This window comes from Nicotiana attenuata, chromosome 12 (assembly GCF_001879085.1).
Source record: "Nicotiana attenuata strain UT chromosome 12, NIATTr2, whole genome shotgun sequence".
Classification (NCBI taxonomy): Eukaryota; Viridiplantae; Streptophyta; class Magnoliopsida; order Solanales; family Solanaceae; genus Nicotiana; species Nicotiana attenuata.
The window spans coordinates 37507712-37529285 of NC_032000.1; the positions used below are offsets into that span (position 1 = coordinate 37507712).

The following is a 21574-nucleotide window of genomic DNA, read 5'->3' on the forward strand; positions in this document are numbered from 1 at the left end:
ATCAGCTTCAGGAACTCCTAGATAAGGGGTTCATTCGGCCTAATGTGTCACCGTGGGGTGCACCGGTTCTGTTTGTGAAGAAGAAGGAAGGCAGCATGAGAATGTGCATTGACTACAAGCAATTGAACAAAGTAACAGTGAAGAACAAGTATCCCCTACCTCGCATTGATGATTTATTTGACCAACTTCAGGGAGCGAGGGTGTTCTCCAAGATTTATCTCCGTTCGGTCTACCACCAGTTGAAGATCAGGGATTCAGATATTATTAAGACTGCTTTCAGGACTAGATATGGGCACTATGAGTTTTTTGTTATGTCTTTTGGGCTGACTAATGCCCCAGCAGCGTTCATGCATTTGATGAACAGTGTATTTCGGCCTTATCTGGATTCGTTTGTTATTATTTTTATTGATGATATTCTGGTGTACTCGCGTAGTCAGGAGGAGCATGCGCAGCATTTGCGAGTTGTATTGCAGAGATTGAGGGAGGAGAAGCTTTATGCAAAGTTCTCCAAGTGTGAGTTCTGGCTCAGTTCAGTGGCTTTCTTGGGGCATGTGGTGTCCAGCGAGGGTATTCAGGTCGACCCGAAGAAGATAGAGGCGGTTCAGAGTTGGCCTAGATCGACTTCAGCCACAGAGATTCGTAGTTTCTTTAGTTTGGCAAGTTACTACCGCCGGTTTGTTTAGGGATTTTCCTCTATTGCATCGCCCTTGACCAAGTTGACTCAGAAGGGTGCTCCATTTGTATGGTCGGACGAGTGCGAGGAGAGCTTTCAGAAGCTCAAGACAGCTTTGACCACAGCTCCAGTATTGGTTTTGCCATCAGCTTCAGGTTCTTATACTCTATATTGTGATGCTTCAAGAGTTGGGATTGGATGTGTATTGATGCAGGAGGGTAGAGTTATTGCTTATGTTTCTCGTCAGTTGAAGCCCCAGAGAAGAACTACCCTGCTCATGAATTGGAGTTGGCTGCTATAGTTCATGCCTTGAAGATTTGGAGGCACTACTTGTATGGTGTATCTTGTGAGGTGTTCACCGATCATCGCAGTCTTCAGCATTTGTTCAAGCAAAAGGATCTTAATTTGAGGCAGCGGAGGTGGCTAGAGTTACTTAAGGATTATGATATTACCATTCTGTATCACCCGGGGAAGGCCAATGTAGTGGCCGATGCTTTGAGCCGAAAGGCAGCTAGTATGGGGAGTTTGGCGTATATTCCAGTTGGGGAGAGGCCCTTTGCAGTTGATGTCCAAGCCTTGGCCAATCGGTTGGTGAGACTAGATATTTCGAAGCCTAGTCGGGTGTTGGCTTGTGTGGTTTCTCGGTCTTCCTTATATGATTGCATCAGAGAGCGCCAGTATGATGATCCGCATTTGCTTGTCCTCAAGGACAGGATGCAGCATGATCATGCCAGAGATGTGACCATCAGTGATGATGGCGTGTTGAGGATGCAGGACCGGATTTGCGTGCCCAATGTGGATGGGCTTCAGGAGTTGATATTGGAGGAGGCACATATCTCGTGGTATTCCATTCATCCGGGTGCCGCGAAGATGTATCAGGATTTGAGGCAGCACTATTGGTGGAGAAGAATGAAGAAAGACATTATGGGATTTGTGGCTCGGTGTCTCAACTGTCAGCAGGTGACATATGATCATCAGAGACCGGGTGGCGTACTTCAGCGGATGATTATTCCCGAGTGGAAGTGGGAGAGAGTCACTATGGATTTTGTGAGTGGTCTTCCTCGGACTTTGAAGAAGTTTGTTTCGATTTGGGTGATTGTGGATCGGCTGACCAAGTCCGCGCACTTCATTCCGGTATGTACTACCTATTCTTCGGAGCGGCTGGCAGGGATCTTTATCCGGGAGATTGTTCGATTGCATGGTGTTCCAGTGTCTATTATCTCAGATAGAGGTACTCAGTTTACTTCTCAGTTCTGGAGGACTTTTCAGCGAGAGTTGGGTACACGGGTGGAGTTGAGTACATCATTTCATCCTCAGACGGACGGGCAGTCCAAGCGTACTATTCAGATATTGGAGGACATGTTGCGTGCTTGTGTTATTGATTTTGGAGGTTCTTGGGACGAGTTTTTGCCGCTTGCAGAGTTTGCCTACAACAACAGCTATCAGTCGAGCATTCAGATGGCTCCGTATGAGGCATTGTGTGGGAGGCGGTGTAGGTCTCCAGTTGGTTGGTTCAAGCTTGGCGAGGCTAGGCTATTGGGGACATAGTTGGTTCAGGATGCTTTAGAGAAGGTGAAGCTGATTCAGGAGAGGCTTCGTACAGCACAGTCGCGTCAGAAGAGTTATGTGGATCGGAAGGTTCGAGATGTGTCTTATATGGTTGGTGAGAAGGTCTTGCTGAAGGTTTCGCCCATGAAGGGTGTTATGCGGTTTGGAAAGAAAGGGAAGTTGAGTCCGCGGTTTATTGGGCCTTTTAAGGTACTTAGGAGGATTGGAGAGGTGGCCTACATGCTTGCCTTGCCACCCAGTTTGTCAGGCGTGCATCCGGTATTTCATGTTTCTATGCTTCAAAAGTATGTTGGGGACCCGTCCCATGTATTGGACTTCAGCACGGTTCAGTTGGATGATGATTTGACCTATGATGTGGAGCCAGTAGCTATTTTGGTCGTCAGGTTCGAAAGTTGAGATCAAAGGATATAGCTTCGGTGAAAGTGCAGTGGAGAGGTCGGCCCGTGGAGGAGGCTACCTGGGAGACCGAGCGGGAGATGCGGAGCCGATATCCTCACCTGTTTGATGCTTCAGGTATGTTTTTTGACCCGCTCGAGGACGAGCGTTTGTTTTAGTTGGGGAGGATGTGACGACCTGACCCGCCGTCTCATGAGTTACCGCTTCATTTTCCCCATTTTCAACTTCTTTATGCTTCATTATCCATATCTTATGTGATCGAGTTGGTTTGGAGAGGTTTTGGTAGGAAATGAGACACTTAGTCTCTTTAAGGAAGGTTTGTTTTGGAAAAGTCAACCGGATGTTGACTTATGAGTTGGGGGGCTTGGATGTGATTTCCGGTGATTTGGTTAGCTTCGGGGGATGATTTGTGACTTAGGAGCGTGATCGGAAGTGATTTCGGAGGTCTGGTGTAGAATTAGGCTTGAATTGGCGAAGTTAGTATTTTGGCGAATTCCGGTTGATAGGTGAGATTTTGATCCGAGGGTCGGAATGGAATTCCGAGAGTTGCTGTAGCTTCGTTAGGTGATTTGGGATGCGAGTGCAAAATTTCAGGTCATTCGGAGGTGTTTTGGTTGGGTTTTTGATCGAATGTGTGTTTCGGAATTTTTAGAAGAACTTAGGCTTGAATCCGATGTAATTTAATGATTTTGGTGTTATCTGATGTGTTTTGATGATTGGAACGAGTTTGGGTGATGTTTTAGGATGGGTTGGCACTTTTGGTTGAGGTCCCGGGGGCCTCGGGGTGATTTCTGATGGCTAACAGGGAATTTTTGAGCCTTGTGTTGTTGCAGAAATTTGCTGGTTCTGGTATTTCCGCATCTGCGGAATTGGGACCGCAGATGCGGGAAGGAGGTCGCAGGTGCGAGTTTTCTTGGAAGGTTGGGTTTTTGCAGATGCGGGCGTGGAGCCGCATCTGCGGTGCCGCAGATGCGGCGATGGTATCGCAGATGCGGATTTTAGGCATGTGGGAATTTCCGCAGAAGCGGATGGTAGCCGCAGATGCGGAAGCCGCAGATGCGGATTTGTGACCGCAGAAGCGGTCTTGGCTTAAGTGAATGGCCGCAGAAGCGGAAACCGCAGATGCGGTGCTTGGATCGCAGATGCGAAAAATGTCAGGGCAGAAGGGTTTTAAAGTTTCATTTTGTTCCGCGAGCTAAGCTATTGTTCCATCATTTTTGAGCATCCTTGAGAGCTTTTGGACGGGAATTGAAGGGGGTTTCGACTGGGATTGATTAGAGTGAGTTTTATGAACTAAAAACATGATTTAATTGTAGAATCAACCTAGAAATTCATGAAAATTTATCAAAAAGGGGGAAAGAACTAGGGCTTGAGTTTCGAAATTTCAAATTGGGTTTTGATGGGTCATTTGAGCACGGATTTGTGAGTTCTTGGTATGTATAGACTCGTGGCGAGATAAGGAATCCGTTGATGTAAAATTTTCTGAAATTCGAGAAGTGGTCCGGGGCTCGGGTTTTGCAAATTTCCTGATTTTCGATGTTTTTCGATTCTTTTCGATTGGGTTATGTTCCCTTAGCCTATTGTGATGTATTCGTTGTGGCTTTGATCAGATTCGACGCGCGAGGAGGCCTGTTTATGAGGCAAGGGCATATCGAGCTAGGATTTTGGCCGGCTTGAGGTGAGTAATGATAGTAAATGATATCCTGAGGGTTTGAAACCCCGGATTTGCACAACGTAGTGCTATATTGAGGTGAAACACGCGCTTAATAACGAGCGCGGGGTTGTTTACTATTGGGGATTGTGACTTGGTCCGTCCCGACTTGAGCATCTATCACTTGTTTTGTGAATTACCCATTTGGACTTGAGAAAGCCAAATAGGGCAAAACCACTCTAACTACTAAGAGGTATCGAGTGGGTAATTGCGCGTGATTGCTATATTACACCCCGACCAATCAAACCTACCCGAAAACCCACACTTCATTAAGTAACCACCTAGGTGGAAGTCACGACCCTAGATCTTTTATAATCTTTAAAAATAACAACACCAAAAATATCGTTCTCTAGGTTTTCATTTGCAAACATTAGCATAATCATTAGAAGTAGAAAGAAACAACCAAACATGTGGAAGTGCATTTTGGGCACATCATACACTTAGTCTAGATATATACCTAATCCAATATAAGCTCTCTGTGGAATCGACCCCGACTCACGTAGGGTAACTAAATTTGCATCGACCGCTTCACAATCCCAATCAGTGGTGTGAATTTAGGTGACATCAAACTCGTCAACAATGGCAATTGGAGAGGAAACTGCGACTGGAAACCAGTGGAGGAACGACCATAGATCACCATCATCCTCTGTATCTACAACCACGTGATACTCCATGTAGCTCATTGATTTCAATTTAGCTAACTGGAACTGAAAACTATGCACTATGGAGTAGACCGATGAAAATAGATCTAATTGGAAAGAGTAAGTTTGGTTTTGCTGATGGTCGTTGTACCAAAGATAAATTTGATCGATCTCTGCATGAGCTTTGGGGGGAAAAGTAACGCTATAGTGTTATCATGGGTAACGAATGCTGTGAGCAAAGAATTACTCAGTGGAATTGTGTATAAGTTGAGTGCACATAAGGTGTGGATGGACTTGAAGGATAAATATGATAAGGTTGATGGATCTCATATTTTCTTTTTGCACAAGGAGATAGCCACTTCGTCGAATTTCTTCTATTTCTTCATACTTCTCAAAGTTGACAGACCTTTGGGAGGAATATGATGCAATAATTCCATGTCCTGATTGCGATTGCCAGAATCTAAGAACTATTTTGAGCATTTTGAGTATCAAAGGTTGTTCCAATTCATAATGGAACCTAATGACTCTTATGCACAACCTAGAAGCCAAATTCTAATGATGAGCCCGGTGCCTACTGTTCATAAGGCCTACTCGATGATATTTTCTGAAGAAAGTCAAAGAGCACTAGGAAAATTCTCACAAGCAGTTGACATAGGAGATGGAATAATACTGTTTACTAATAATGGAACAAATACAGGGAACAACTATAAGCCTAGAAGGGGTAATTTGTTCTGCAACTACTACAACTATAAAGGACACACAAGAGAGAGACTTGTTTCAAATTGCATGGTTACCCCGCTGACTTTAAAATGAGGAAGAGAGCATGAGATTTTCCTCAACGATCTATGGCTAATGCTACAACACAGGAAGGACAGCATTCAGTTACACAACTAATGGCCAATGCAGCATCACAAGAAGGCCAACAGATGATGAATACAATAGCAGGTACTGCAGCACATGGAATGCCAATCATGTTTACTCAGGAGCAGTGTGATCAAATCTTAAAGCTGATCAACAAGGACACATGTGAAAACATGAAGAATTTTGCAGGTACAACTAAGGCTGGCATGTGGGCTGGTCCCGGGCCTAAGTGGGCTAAGTGGGCCGGTCCGGTCCCAATTTAAATGGGCTTCGCGGTTTCGGTCTTGGTGGTCCTTTTGTAGGAACCGGCCCGGGACCGGGCCCATGAACTAATGGTCCCTGGCTAAGTGGGCCGATCCCGGGCTTAAGTGGGCCCAAGTGGGCTTAAGTGGTCCCAACGGATATTTTTTTTTAATTTTTTATAGAAGTTAGAGAAAAAAAGATGGTAATAAAAATATCTAAGGCAATTCCTTGTAAATTATATTATAGAATTGTGACCTAAATTTTTTAATTCAAATTTAAAGATAAAAATATTGTAAAGAGATATTCAAAGCAATGCGTTATAATTTTATTATAGCATTAAAAAAATATGGCAATATCTTTCTTAGTCCCCCCCCCCCTCCCCCCATGGAATGATCACGACAAAGTGCTATTACCACCACTGAGAAGAAAAAGAAACTAATCAAGATGTGCCAAAATACAAGTTACATAATACATACTGATTTTTGTTCATACAAGTTACATGGTATCTCTTACAAACTTCATAAATCCATTAAGGTCCGGAGGAATTTTCGTGGTGGTGGCGGAAAAGAAGCTTGGTCATTACCGCTTCCGGGTGAAGCAGAATCCTCCGCAAGTTCAGCTAGCATTTCTTCCTAAGCTTCATCTACCTCTGGTTGTAATTCAGCAAGTCCAAAATTTCTTCTTTCCAAAGGAATCCAATCTCTGAAAAGTAAGGATTTTTCCAAGCTCTCCCTCATAGACGCTCTATAATCACCGAGTTGAAGTCTTGCTTGACTGAAAGCACTCTCTGATGCCACTGTTGAAGCTTGAATAGTTAAAATATCTCGGGCCATCCTTGAAAGAACCGAAAAGTATTTTTCTTTGTCCTTCCACCATTCCAAAATATTAAAGGAGCCGTCAGGATTCACTTCCTCAATTCCCAGTGACAAATAAACTTCAAGCTCATTTAGTTGTGAAAAATCACTAGTAGTAGAACCTTGAGAACCCCTGAACCCCGCCCAAGCACTAAGCGCTCTTACTCCCATAGTTCTTTTAGATGATTGAGAATTAGAAGAAGAAGGAGTTGGAACATTTGGTCTAGCCTGAGCTAATGCAACTTGATAAGCATTACAAATAGTTTGAGCATTTATTTTAATTGAGGCTACTGCTTCCGGAAGTTTAGACAACTCCTCTTCTTCAAGTGCTAAACCATTATAAACAGTTTCATACCAAAATTGAGGACCTCCTAATTTCATAGTAGGATTTAACAAGGCAACAACACCATAAATAGGGGGAATAGCGAAAAAATATTTTTTAAACTTTTTTCGCATAGAATCAATAGCAAGTTCATAAATTTTCCCACCCTCTGAAAAATGAGCAAATAAATTTGCAAGTTCTGCAATATAAACTAAACAGTTAGAAATAGTAGGATGATATTGCCCAGAAAATTCATTTGTAGCAATATAAAATTTTTCTAAAAAATCTGCAAGCATTTTAGCATTAGCCCAATCCGCATTTGCAAGGTGCTCATCATCATCACTTAATGAGCATTAAACATTGAGTTTATGGGGTTTTCTATATTCATATGCAACAACTAAACTTTCATACATGTAATTCCATCTAGTTGGACAAGCTTTAGGAACCTTTCTTTCTCTTAGGACAAATTAATCACATCTTTTAAAATATTCTCTAAGTCTACTTCTACGGTTTGAATAAAAAATCCAGTTAAGAGCCATTTTAACCTTTTCAATTTTAATATTTAAAATTCTCATACCATCACCCACAATTAAATGATAAATATAACAAATACATCTAACATGAAAAATGTTACTAAATGCAGGACTTAGTGTAGTGGTAAGCAAGGCTACAACATTTGTGTTACTAGTAGAATTATCCATTAAAACTGACATTATTTTATCAATAATGCAAAAATATCTACAAATATCCGTAACTGTGCTAGCAATAAACTCCCTTGTGTGACGTGAATTAATTAACAGGATTAATTAACATTTTATAAGCATGATTAAAAAAATTTCTAATATAATGTACAAAGTGAGGGTTAGAAGGAAAACTATAGGGTAAGCACGTAACAGTAACCATTTCTGCCAATTCTTCCCGATCTTATTTTGGATCTTAATATAAAATACCACCGGTAACAGTGTTAATTCTCGATTGAAATTGATTTGACCCGGTACAGGGTCAGCCTGACTAGGAGTAGGTACACTTGTCCCCTCGACCAAGGCTTTCATACGAAAATATTTGGCTTTATCTTAAGGGTGTATCAATATGTGTCTTTTCAAAGTTCTCGTCCTCCCCCTCCCGACCTCCAACATATTTAAAAGCTAACTCTTGCCACAAATTTTATACTTAGCCTTATTTTGTGGAATTAGTAACATTATGGAAAAATTGACTCTCAGTAAATTGTAATAAACTATTATCACTATCAAGAATAGCAGGTGTAGGACGGGTATGGGGTTTGGGTCGGGGAGCCGGGGGAAATGGAAGAGGAACAGATTGACCACTAGATTCGTCACTCTTGGATTTTTCCTTATTTTTACCAAAAAGTTTTTTAAGGAATCCATCGTAATTAATGAAATGATAGAAATAAATAAAACAAACAAAACTATAATATTAAAAATTATGAGTTGGAACGAGTTTACTGAATTGACGAACGACTTGTTGAAAATTGATTACCGTTGAAGACTTGAAGACTTCAATTCACCAACTTCACAATTTTTTCACAAATTGTAACAATAAAGTAAGCAATAGTAGCAATTATAGAAGAAAATTAGAGAGAGATTGATGATTTTGTGAGAAAAATAAAAGAATGAGAGGGTATTTATAGTTGAAAATAGGGAAAAAGTATAATTATAAAAAGTTTGGGGTTAAAATAAAGTTGGGGGGAGGGGGGGGGGGAAGGGGGGTTAGATGGCTATTTTGCAAATAGCCAACGGCTATTTTGGCATACCAAACGACTACTTTTTAAATGGTTGGGACCGTTTAGGACCGCCAAAGACCGGTCTGGTCCCGGTCTCAAACGGTCAGTCTTGCGGTCTCTTTGTGAAGGACCGGCCTAGATGATCGGCCCACCTCCACGGTCCCAGGCTTATCCAGTTAAGAACCATTTAGGCCCGGAAGCCCACATGGGCCGCGGTCCCGGGCCTGGACCGGCCCACATGCCAGCCTTAGGTACAACTAATGTTTCTATCTCAAATGACAAGACTAAAGGTGAAAACTAGATAGTAGACTCTGGTGCAACCAACCACATGGTACACACCAGAGAACTACTTGATAAGATAAACACCAGTATATTAGGAAATGAATCAAAGGTGCATTTACCTGATGGTATATCACTTGACATTGCTTGCGCAGGAGAAAGTAAGATTGGTGGCATGGCATTATAAAAAATCTGTTGTTTATTCCAGATTTTAAATACAACTTATTGTCTGTCTCTAAGCTTACTAGGGACTTGAGGTGCTTTATATCATTTTATCCTGACTTTTGGATAATGCAGGACCTTCACAGTGTTAAAGTGAAGGGGATTGGTAGGAACTAGATGGTTTGTACAACTTAAAGCTCAAAAGGGCTAAAGCTAAGGCTGCAGCTGATACACAATGGTTTTGCAAAGGAGGAGAACTTAAGGCTATGGCATGGAAGGCTTGGACATGCTCCAGACAGAGTAGTCAAGCAAATTCCAAATATGAAGTTAAAAAATAGTGATGATAGAATAAATGAGTGCGCAGTTTACCCTATAGCTAGGCAAGGAAGAGTGTCTTTTCCTAAAAGTACAAATAGGTCACATAAACTTTTTCAATTGATACATGTGGATGTATGGGGTCCATATAGAATTCCAACTCATAGTGGACACAGATTTTTCCTCACTATTGTAGATGACTGTAGTAGAATGATATGGATTTACCTGTTGAGGCTTAAAAGTGATGTGGTTGTATGTTTGAGACATTTTCTAGCCTTAATAAAGACTCAGTTTGATGTAACTGTGAAAATCCTAAGGAATGATAATGGTTCTGAGTTTTTCAATTTTGATTGCAATAATTTGTTTCAATCCTATAGAATGATCCAACAGAGTTCTAATGTCCACACCCCACATCAAAATGGGATGGTGAAAAGGAAACACAAACACATATTGGAGGTAGCAAGAGCTATCAGACTACAGGGACATTTACATCTAAAATTTTGGGGAGAATGCATGCAAGCAGCTGTCCATGTAATTAATAGACTTCCTCTATCAGCCTTAGCATGAAAATCATCTTTTGAAGTACTGCATGGGAGACCACCATCACTATAGTACATGAGAATCATATGTTGCTTGTGCTTTGCTAAAGTAGTAGGAGAAGGAGATAAATTTGCAGCCAGATCAGTAGGGACTGTACTGATGGGATACTCTTCTTCCCAAAAGGTTTATAGGCTTTATAATATCTCCACTAACTCCTATTTTGTTAGCAAGGATGTCAATTTTATGGAACACATATTTTCTTTCCAGTTGTTAAAGGAAGGGAGACTATAGGTATTCCCTAAAGGTGTTCTAGTTTCCCCAATTGCGGATCCAAATTATTTAGCTTCCACTGACATTGCTGCTGCTCCAGAACCAGAATCAGAAGATTCACCAGATGAGGGGACTATCTCTCCAGCAGCTACACCCATTGCAGATGCTCAAACAATGTCACCACCAACAATGTCTCTTGAATAAACACAGCTTATTAAAGATATGCAGCCTTAGCCACAGCCCCTTCCAGAACATGTTACACTCGACAATGTAGATACTCAGCTTAGAACGTCAACTAGGACTGTCAAAGAACCTGTGTGAATGCATGATTACGTTTGCAATGTCTTTTGACAGGCTCTGTTGGAAAGCTTCCTTGCAAGTATCCTATACAGAATTACCTCAGTCATGCAGGAGTCTCAACTAAGTATCAGTCTTATCTGTCTAAAATTACCAACATTAGGGAGCCTATGAGTTATGAGAAAGTTGTAACTGATCCTAAATGGATTGAGGCAATGCATCAAGAACTGACTGCACTCAGGGACAATGGCACTTGGACCTTGGTTGATTTACTAGCCGGTAAAGTACCTATTGGATGCAAATGGGTATTCAAGATCAAATATAGAGCTGATGGAGAGATTGAAAGGTACAAGGCACGACTAGTGGCTAAAGGGTACAATCAAGTAGAAGGATTGGACTACCAGGAGACTTTTTCTCCTGTAGTCAAGATAGTAACAGTTAGAGTTGTTAGCTCTAGCAGCAGCAGGCAATTGGCATTTGCATCAGATGGATGTTTACAATGAATTTCTCCAAGGAGACCTTACTGAAGAGGTTTACATGTGCCTGCCTAAGGGATTTTCTAGCCAGGGGGAGAAAGTATGCAGGCTGAACAAATCCCTTTATGGATTCAAGCAGGCTTCAAGACAATGAAATTTAAAGTTGACTAAGGCACTACTCAAATCAGGCTTTGTGCAAAGCTATTTTGATTACTTTTTGTTCACAAAGAAGCAAGATACATGGCTAGTGATCATTCTAGTATATGTAGATGATCTTCTTATAACAGGGAATGGTCAATGCTTGTTTTCTGAGGCGAAGTCCATACTACAAAGTAATTTCAAAATCAAAGACCTAGGGAAATTAAAGTTCTTTCTTGGAATTGAGATAGCAAGATCCAAGGAAGGAATATTAATGAACCAGAAAAAGTTTACAATGGACCTGATCAATGAACTTTGACTGGCAGGTTCAAAACCAGCAACTACACCAATGGAGTGCAATCAGAGGTTCACTATTGTGGAATATGATAAACATAGGGATGACAATGGGGCGGGGCGAGGCAGGTTTTGTTTGATGCGGGGCGGGACAGGTTTACTCTTATGCGAGTGCGGGGCGGGGCGGGTTAAAACAATTTTAAAATTTTTAAAGTGGGCGGGGCGGGTTGCAGGTTCAATGCGGGCAACTTTGAATTTTATCTTTTTTGAAGCAAAGCAATTATTTCAACTACAATTTTACATTCTTCTTCACTAGCACGAATACCATTTTGATTCGTAATTGACCAGTGGTTATTTACAAGTTATTAGTAACATGTAAGACTTTTTTGTTTAATTTGTTTGAATTTTAAGATTTGTTATTTAACCTCTATCCCTACTTCTTCGGGGTAGGGGTAAGGTCTGCGTACACACTACCCTCCCCAGACCCCACTAGTGGGATTTACTGGGTTGTTGTTATTGTTATTTAACCTCTATTAATTCTGGTTCGGCTAGCTCGACTTACAATCTTATAACATTATAACTTATAAGGATGCTATATATCAGTGAATTCCATTTCTTTATAGTGGAGGTATGTATTTGCTGGTTTTTCGAATGCATTTGGCTAATATAATGGAATTTTATCTTAATGTTTCTTAGTTACATGGTTGTCAAGTCTTTTTTGGTGAAAGAAAAAATTTATTCATCATCACCAGGAAAAAAACTTACAAAACCAGAACAAAATCGTTAGCTAACTCCCAGTTAGTATCTACAAGAATCTCTAAATCTATTTTTCTAATTTATTCTATAAACCTACATGTACAAGTTTTGTATTCATCCTATTGCTTTTCTACTGTGTCTGCTGTGCATTCTCATTTCAAACCTACAGTGACATATTCACCAAAATGATATTACGTAAGTCAAGATATCGTATTATTAATAGGAAATGATAGTAACTCATTTATTTTGGAAGATCAGCGTAATACTCTCTCAGTTTTATGTTTATGTGATTCTATTAAACTCTCCATTTTATAAAATAATAAAATGTCAAACTAGTTTGTTTTAGAAAAAAAATTAAAGAAAAAAGAAACAAAAAATTAAGCGGGGCGGGGCCAAGCGGGACGGGTTGAAAACTGAAAAAAATAATTATGCGGGTGGGGCGGGTTGAAATTTTTGTGGGTTTTACCAAACCCTCCCCGCACCCGCCCCGCCCCATTGCCATCCCTAGATAAACACACAAATTGGAAGGAAGATGAGAAATTGGCAGACGCATTACCAAATCAAAGATTAGTTGGGAAATTGCTATATCTTACCGTGACAAGGCCAGACATATGCTACGCAGTCCATATGTTGAGCAAGTTCATGCATTATCAAAAAAAATCACACACGGAAGTAGCAATCAGAGTTGTTAGATACATAAAAGGTTCCCCAGGATTAGGCTTATTAATGAGCTCCAAACAGTCTACAAAACTCACGACTTTCTGTGATGCAGACTAGGCATCTTGTCCAGTCTCTAGAAGATCAATGACAGGTTATGTGATGAAGCTGGGAAATTCTCTATTGTCCTGGAAATCAAAGAGGCAGTGCACATTTTCTAGAAGTTCAGCAGAAGCTGAGTATAGGAGTATGGCAGCAGGAGTTTCAGAGATCCTATGGTTTGACATGAATATGCAAAGAATTACGTGCGAAGATTGATTTGCGGGTGGAATTGCATTGTGACTGCTAAACAGCAATTCAAATTGCTACAAATTCTATATTTCATGAACGTACGAAGCACATTGAGATAGACTTGCATTTCACTAGGGATTGGATTCAACAAGGGATTATCAAAAGCAAATATGTGATGTCCAAAGACCAAGAGGCAGATCTGTTTACAAAGGCTCTAGGAAGGTCACAATATGAGTACTTGATGAGCAAGCTAGGAGTGCTCAATCTATTTGCACCACCTAGCTTGAAGGGGAGTATTGAAGATAGAAGTGGCACGTGACTGGCATGTGAGCCAACAAGATTAGTAGGATAGTTAGTTATAACTAATCATGTGATTGGTAGTTAGGAATTAACAGAAGAGTAGAGTCAGTTAACCGTAGTTAGTCTGTATATATAGACTATTAGTCATTGTATTCATTAGATCTGAGAAATTATCTTAGCTAATTTTCCTCTCCAATGGAGCTCTTGTTCTAGAATCTTCTCGTACATTTCTCTTCTCTTTCTATCGAGTTTATCTCAGATTATGATTTGAAAAGTGCGAGTTGCCTTTGGCAAGCCCAACTTCGCACCGTATTATCTGAAATTTTCATGATCGAAATGTGGTTTTGAAAGGGTGAAGCCGTGAAGTACACAAATAGTCTTTAAAGTAGGTGATTCTAAACTTTTTTCCCACTTGTATTATGGGTAGAACCTTAAATTTAATAAGTGTTGCTTTTCGCTTGCTTTATGTGCAATATTTTTAACTTTTGACCTTGAAGTTCTGCTCATTTGGCAAATGGGAGTCAAAAGTTAAAAATCACCCTAAAAAGTACTCTCTCCGTTCCTGTTTATGTGAACCTATTTCCTTTTTGGTTCGTTCCAAAAAAAATGACCGCTTTCTAAATTTGGAAACAATTTAGCTTAAACTTACAATTCTACCCTTAATGAGAAGCTTTTATAACTACACAAATACTCTGGGCCCCTTTTTAACTTGTTTAGGACCACAAATACCAAAAGTCTTTATTTTTTCTTAAACTCCATACCCAGTCAAACATATTCACATAAATTGGAACGAAGGAAGTATCATATTTCTGTATTTTTTTTTGGATTTTGAAATGATTAAACTTATAGAAATTTAAAGTAAATATTTTGCCCGTCTTAAATGGGTTCCTAAAAGCGGCTATTTTAAGGATGCTATTTTCAAGGATGCTATTTAGAGATTAACCTGTACTTATTTTATCCTGAAATTTTAAACTAAAAATCTTAAATTTAGAATAATTCAGAATATTTTTGTCCTTAACAGAAAAACTAAAATACAAAACCTAAGGGCTAACTCCTAAATAGCAGGCTGTAGAGCGGCTGCGTGGTGTTATTTTTACATGGAAGTGGTGTGAATTGAGACGCAATTCCTCGCCACGTTCATTTACATAAAAAGCCACATCTTTGGGACCCGTTCTTTTCCCAGGCGCATCAATGAGTCCATTGGCTTAACCTTCATATTTCATCACCAGAAAAGAATCTTCACTTCACTACAAATATAAAGATTCACTCATTCATTTGTTTGGATTTGGAGAAAAACAATCCAAAGAGTAAGTTATGGCGTCGTGGAATTCAATTCCTCTGGAAGTTCTGTACAATACTTTAGGATGGATTGCTTTTTTCTCTTGGTCCATTAGTTTTTACCCTCAAGTCATCTTGAATTTCCGACGCAAAAGGTCCTCCCTTTATATTTTCCTTCTATTTTTTTTTTTACATTAAAGTTCATATCTTTATGGATTTTAATTTTGACCCTTTTTGTTTTTTGTATTGAAACGCAGTGTGGTGGGGTTGAATTTCGATTTCGTGGTATTGAATTTGACAAAGCACTCGTCTTATCTCATTTATAATGCTTCCATGTTCTTTAGTTCTGCTGTTCAGATGCAGTATCGTCAGAAATATGGCTATAATGAGGTTTGACTTTTTTGTTTTTTGTGGTTTTCTAGCTTAATTCCGCTGCTTTCTGTTCGAATTATATATATATGGGGACAAAAAATTAAGATAGATTACTAATTTTAAATTGGCACTTAAGTAGGATCGAGGTTTAAAACAAACTACTGAATGGAAATTTGAGTGATTTAAGCATAGGAGTAATAACCTATAGATCTCAGGTTCAAATTCGTAGCTACTACTTAGAACCATGAGGTCTTATGTTCAAATCTTAGGTCGAGGCATAGAAAACACTAGGTGATTCTTCCCATTTGCCTAAGCCTTGGTTGGCAGAGTTCATGGTACGTGTGCTGGTGGGAGGTAGTGCTGGTGGGAGGTAGAAGGTATACGGTGGAATAGTCGAGGTACGCGTAAGCTTGGCCCCGACACCACCATCATAAAAGAAAGGAAAATCTTAGCTACTACAACACTAGCTTAAGCCCATCTTTGGTGGGACGGATTATGTGGCACCTGTCCTTATGAGTTCTAGCAAGCTGCCCGGTGGGCTAGTCGAGTCACACAAGCTGGTGAGACACCAAAAGGAGAAAGTACAAGAAAGCTGATGAAAGCAAATCTTTAGTTTGGAAAGAAATCCAGTGGGTTTTCATTGCTAACTACTTTTGTCTTGTCTCATTCTTAAGAACTGTTAGCACTTTGATCTCTTGCTAACTTCATTGAATTATTACGTGAAGGAAGGTTCCATGTAATTTAATGACTTGCATGCTTATAGCGTTTCTTGTTTAACTGCAGATGATACCTGTGGCTGCAAATGATGTTGCTTTCTCAGTCCATGCTGTTCTATTGACAGCATTTACCCTGTTTCAGATTGCTATTTATGATGTAAGTGAACCATTCCTATTTGCTCTTTAGGGAACTGGAAATGAGGTGAAGGATGGAGACCCTGATAAATGCCTTTTTACTCACTTTGATGTTGATTGCTTTCTTTACAGCGTGGAAACCAGAAGGTTGCAAAGACTTCTATAGCGATCGTGTTTGTTGCTTGGTTAACTGTTGCAGTTTGTGTGTTCATAGCTCTCCCCAGCCATTCCTGGCTTTGGCTGGTTTCTTGCTTCAAGTAAGAGCCCTCTCCTAGAAAATTTTATCCATTATTTTGATTGAAGTTAGAAGGCTAGCGCTGCCCGTGCTATCTATCTCTCTTCTTCCAAGATAAATAAGTACTAACCAATAAGGCACCAATTATTGACTGTTTGCTTAAAGGATAAGAGATTTGTATAGTAATAGATTATCATAGATCAGCCTATTCACTGGCCACTTCCGGAATACCTTTTTCCTTTGGATAACCGAGAAATCCCCGAGGCTAGTGGTACACGGTTCGAAACTCAATGGATAATGGGCCGTCCCTCTACCCTTCCACTTAAATACCAGGCTTTTGTCTGCGCAAGGTTCCAACATGTGATGTGCGCCTAACCCACACATCATGTGCTGAGCTCTTACCACTAGACCAAAGATGGGTGGGGTGGAGGGTGTTTGTGTGTACTTATGAAGTACCTTATTAGCTTGATATCTTCTTTGTCATTTTCTTTATAAAAGGCAAGTGTTTATACTTCTATATTTGGTGTATGAGTTATTTAGATTCATTGCTAATGTGCATGTTCCAAGTGCTAATGTTTTATGTTTGACTCTTGATTGCAGCACGTTGCAGGTTGTTATGACAGTGATTAAGTACATTCCTCAGGTAATAACTGCATTCGTTCAGCTTGTTTGTTTTCAAAATTCTTGCACCTTCCGATCAATTGGGCCCTCTATTTGGTTGTCTCTTTTTTACAGCCTGGATTAACTTCTTGCCTCTTTCAAATCTATAGGCTGTTATGAACTTTCAGCGGAAGAGTACTATTGGATTTAGTATTGGCAACATTTTGCTGGACTTGCTTGGAGGTCTGACGAATTATGGACAGATGACAGTGCAATCCATAGATCAAAGTGAGTTTTTGTCTGTCAAATATATGGACTTCTTCAGAAATAATTTGTGGTCTCTTGTTAATTTTCTAGTAAAGTCTTAGAGAAGTTATAATTGTGCTTAATATACTGCCTGAAACTCCTTTTCCACAGATTCCTGGGTGAACTTTTATGGAAACATAGGCAAGACTTTATTGTCACTGGTACGGAACGTCTATCCATCTAATTTATTTGCTGCAATCATCATGTCTATAGCTTTTATACCTGATTTCACTGTTTAGAAACTTTACTTCGTTCAGTTCTTTTATGTTCTTCCGAAACCACTTTGTCCACTTTAACGGCTCATATGCCATAGTGTTAGATCATAGCGGACTTCTGAAAAAGAAATAGATCAAGTAATGAGGTAATGAGGGGTTACACTTACAAGGAAATGCAGCAACTTACCACTAGAAATGGTGCAAGGCCTTATTAGTATGAAACAGGGATCGGCTTGGTCTTATGAATATCTTCTATGATCTTTCCCCTTTGTTAGACAATTTTCTTTTCCTGAAATTGAAGCCTAAGATACCGGGATAGTATCATGAGGATACTGTTAGTATTTTCTTTTCCATTGCTAGTATCATGAGGCTCTGACTACTGTTTGGTTTGGTGGATGAATGTTGCAGATATCAATATTCTTTGACATTCTCTTCATTTTGCAACATTATGTGCTCTATCCTGCTTGGAAGACTGCAACTTCTCGAGATGTTGATGTGATAGGCAAGAAACCGTTACTTAAATCTTCCGATCATGAAAACAAAGAAGAAGTATAATGCATCATTCATATGAAAATTTGTCTCCACTGTAAAATAGAAAATATATATTTTAATCATGCACACAGTTATTCTGAAGTAGATGAGCTAAATGGAGCGAGACAATGAGGATTCATATAGCCAACCCCAACTTGCTTGGGATTGAGGCATATATGTTGTTGTTGTACACCAGTTATGAAGTAAAGAAACTTATTAAAAGAAAAGAAACTGCTTCAGTAACTTTCCTCTTTTGTGATTATGTAAGTATGAAGAAACAATATTGGTGCCATGCCTCGCATGTTTTCTTTAGCTAGTTGGCTGATTGACGAAAGATGATAACCGAACTCTTAACATGATGTGATATCGACTTTTCTTTTTGACAAGTTTTTCCAATCTGACTAGTGTAGTTTACAAGTCATGTTCATCGCAGTGTTATCAAAGGCGCGCTTAAGAAACATGTTGAGCGGTACACCTCGCTTAATAGGCGCTTCAATGTTGTCATCGAGGTTCTAAGGCATACTTTTCCTTGCTAACGAGCGTAATCTGAAAGAGGCGACACTAAACAATTGATATTTCACTTTATCGTAAATTTTCTTCAATTTCTTTGCCCATATATTTGGTATACATGCTTATAGATATTAGTCTTGGACTTCACAAACATATTTGTAATTTTTCTCCATTTGTGCCTTTCTTCGTTAAAGCCCATGCTTTATTTGCGTTTTGCGCTTAAAACCCCAACAGACCTTAGAGCTTTTTTGCGCTTCTCGCATCACACGGCAGTAGTTCAATAACAGAAAGGACCTCTTTTTGAAAATGAATTTGAGAAAGTTGTGTATTAATTCTGGAATACTAATGATAGAAAAAGATAGATGTAGCTGTGGAGAGAGATAGGAGGAACAAAAATAGAGTAATCAATGGTTGTAGTTTCTCCAAAAGAAAGTCTTCTCCAACTCCATGTTGATTGACATTGTTGTCCCATATGAGAAAAGTGAATCCACACTGTAAAACCATTGCTGTATAGAGTCCTGTCCTTCTGCAGGGACAACATTACTTGAGGATTCTGTAGCAACTGATGCTGATGAAAGATTGATGGATTCAGCAATTTCCAAAGAATATGACATAGTTTTAGTAGTATTGCTCAACAAGTCCACATCCAAGTTTCCACACAAGTTGGAGTACTCATTGTCTACTACTGAGAAATCATTAGTAATATCATCAGTCTTGATGTCTGTTTCTGTCTTCTTAGTTTCACTACTTGTCGACGAATTCTCTGTTTCATGATCATGTGTTGTTGGCATGTTGGATTGTATGATCGTCTCATCTGGTTTTTGTTCAAGATTTTCAAGATTAAGTGGCTCAATTGGATTGTGAGTTAAAGGGTCTATTCCAAGAAGCTTTAATCTCTTCTTAATCCGAGTGTTCCAGTGGTTCTTGATCTCATTGTCAGTCCGGCCTGGAAAATGTGATGCTATCTTAGACCACCTGCATAAAGGGTTTAAAAGAAAAGTTTTAAGTTTTATACACAAACACCAACAACAACAACAATAACTCCGTATAATCCCACAAGTGGGGTATGGAGAGGGTAGTGTGTACGCAGACCTTACCCCTACCCTAGGGTAGAAAGGCAGTTTCCGATAGACCCTCGGCACAAGAAGACGAAAAGCGACAATAGAATAATAACAAACAATTGTATAAAGTTTTTTCATAATCACATTAAGTTGGCCTACAACAGCAGTTAACTCTTAATAACTTTGTCTGATATGGTAACCTGAAAAGTGATTAACTTACATACACTAATAATGTAAAGATTTTTGCACTACCATGTATTGTAACATGTTATACCAGGCAACTTGCTTAATTTTCAAGTTATTTATCTCATTTTTACGGATGATTATATGTAATTATCTTTTAGATGAGCTGAAAATTTTACAGTGACAATGCATAGAAGTTAAACTCTCTGAAAAATAGAATAATAACCTACTATATCAGTTAAATTAAACTCATAGTATAAAAGTTATTTACTTTTCAGTGTATATAACTTTAATCCTTATCTGAATCAACATTAAGTGGTAAAAGACATGCAATAATATTGCTCTATTCTAGCTCAAATGAACAAACCTGTTACCAAAACAGGCATGAAGTTGTATAATCTGATTCTCTTCAGCTTCTGATAGTGGCTCTCTTTTAAGATCTGGTCTCAAATAATTAATCCATCTCAGTCTGCAACTCTTTCCACATCTCTGCAAACCTTCCTCACACAATAATTCAGTGTCACAAATTAAGCATTGTACTTTTAATCATCTATATAGGATTTTTTTTTTTAAAATATGCGAGCTGCAAAACTCCGCGTGTAGGCGTTGCAGCTATGATATATACATACATCATCAAGTTGGAGTGTAGCAGGATGGTTGAGATCCCTCCACTCTTAATCAGAAGTCTCGAGTTCGATCCTAAGAAATAGAGAACTAAGGGTCGTTTGGTTGGAAAACAAGTTATCTCAGGATTAGTTATCCCGAGATTGTTATCCAACCTCCCATAAGGATAAAATAACACTCCAGTTCCGGGATAACTGATTTCGGGATTAGTTATACTGTGATTTTATCCCAACCAAATATGGGATAAACTCACCTCAAATTTAATCTCGGGATTATTATCCCTTATCCCTCGTACCAAATGATACCTAAGGGTACAAAGCACTTTATCCCTCAATGGTCATATCGGGCACGAGTCTGAATTAGTCGAGCCGAGTGTACTTCGGATACCAGATGATTAGCACAAAAAGAAAGATATAATAAATACAGATAGAGAGCAAAAAATGAAACCTGCAAACTTGGGAACCATTTTCCAACATTGAATGCCATTGTTAAGAATAAAGTTCAACAGCTTATGGTCTTCATCTATAGTCCATGGACCTCTCTTTAATCCAACTTTATCACAACATGGCTGCCTTCCCATTTTACTATACTCTTGTTTAGTGACTCTATTCAATAGAGTTGACAAGAAACTAAAGAATAGAGTTAAAAGCACAAATATATAGGTACTTTTTTTCTTCTTCTTTATGGGCAAATAAAGAGGAATTTGTATTAGAAGCAAAGAAAAGATGCTGACAGATCAGTGAGGACAAATAATAAAAGAGATATGCTTCTTAAGAAAGGATATAAATGATTGAATGAAAAAAAGTTTGTAAAGTTGATGAGCGTGCAAGACCTTTTTTCTCATATATTTTTAATAGAAGTGGCCAATCACCATCAACATAACCATTTACGGTCAGATCTCTCGATAACGACATCCCTATATATAAACTATTACCTATAAAAGTCAAGTTTTTCTCGGAACCAATTTTATGTTATGTGATCATATATGTCTTCTATAACGGCACTTCTCTATAGCAGCCAAA

General features: G+C 39.3%; 2 protein-coding genes across 2 annotated transcripts; one reads left to right on the forward strand and one right to left on the reverse strand.

Moving 5' to 3' along the window:
* LOC109235581 (cystinosin homolog) lies at window positions 14872-18466 on the forward strand. Its single transcript, XM_019401745.1, has 8 exons — window positions 14872-15219; window positions 15322-15454; window positions 16220-16309; window positions 16420-16544; window positions 17123-17165; window positions 17293-17410; window positions 17540-17589; window positions 18052-18466. The coding sequence occupies exons 1-8, from the start codon at window positions 15101-15103 to the stop codon at window positions 18196-18198; spliced, it is 825 nt and encodes a 274-aa protein (XP_019257290.1). The 5' UTR covers window positions 14872-15100; the 3' UTR covers window positions 18199-18466.
* On the reverse strand, window positions 18873-21293 carry LOC109235579 (myb-related protein 315-like). The gene is made up of 3 exons (XM_019401744.1): window positions 21000-21293; window positions 20296-20425; window positions 18873-19659 (listed from the first exon to the last, which is right to left on the reverse strand). The coding sequence occupies exons 1-3, from the start codon at window positions 21130-21132 to the stop codon at window positions 19089-19091; spliced, it is 834 nt and encodes a 277-aa protein (XP_019257289.1). The 5' UTR covers window positions 21133-21293; the 3' UTR covers window positions 18873-19088.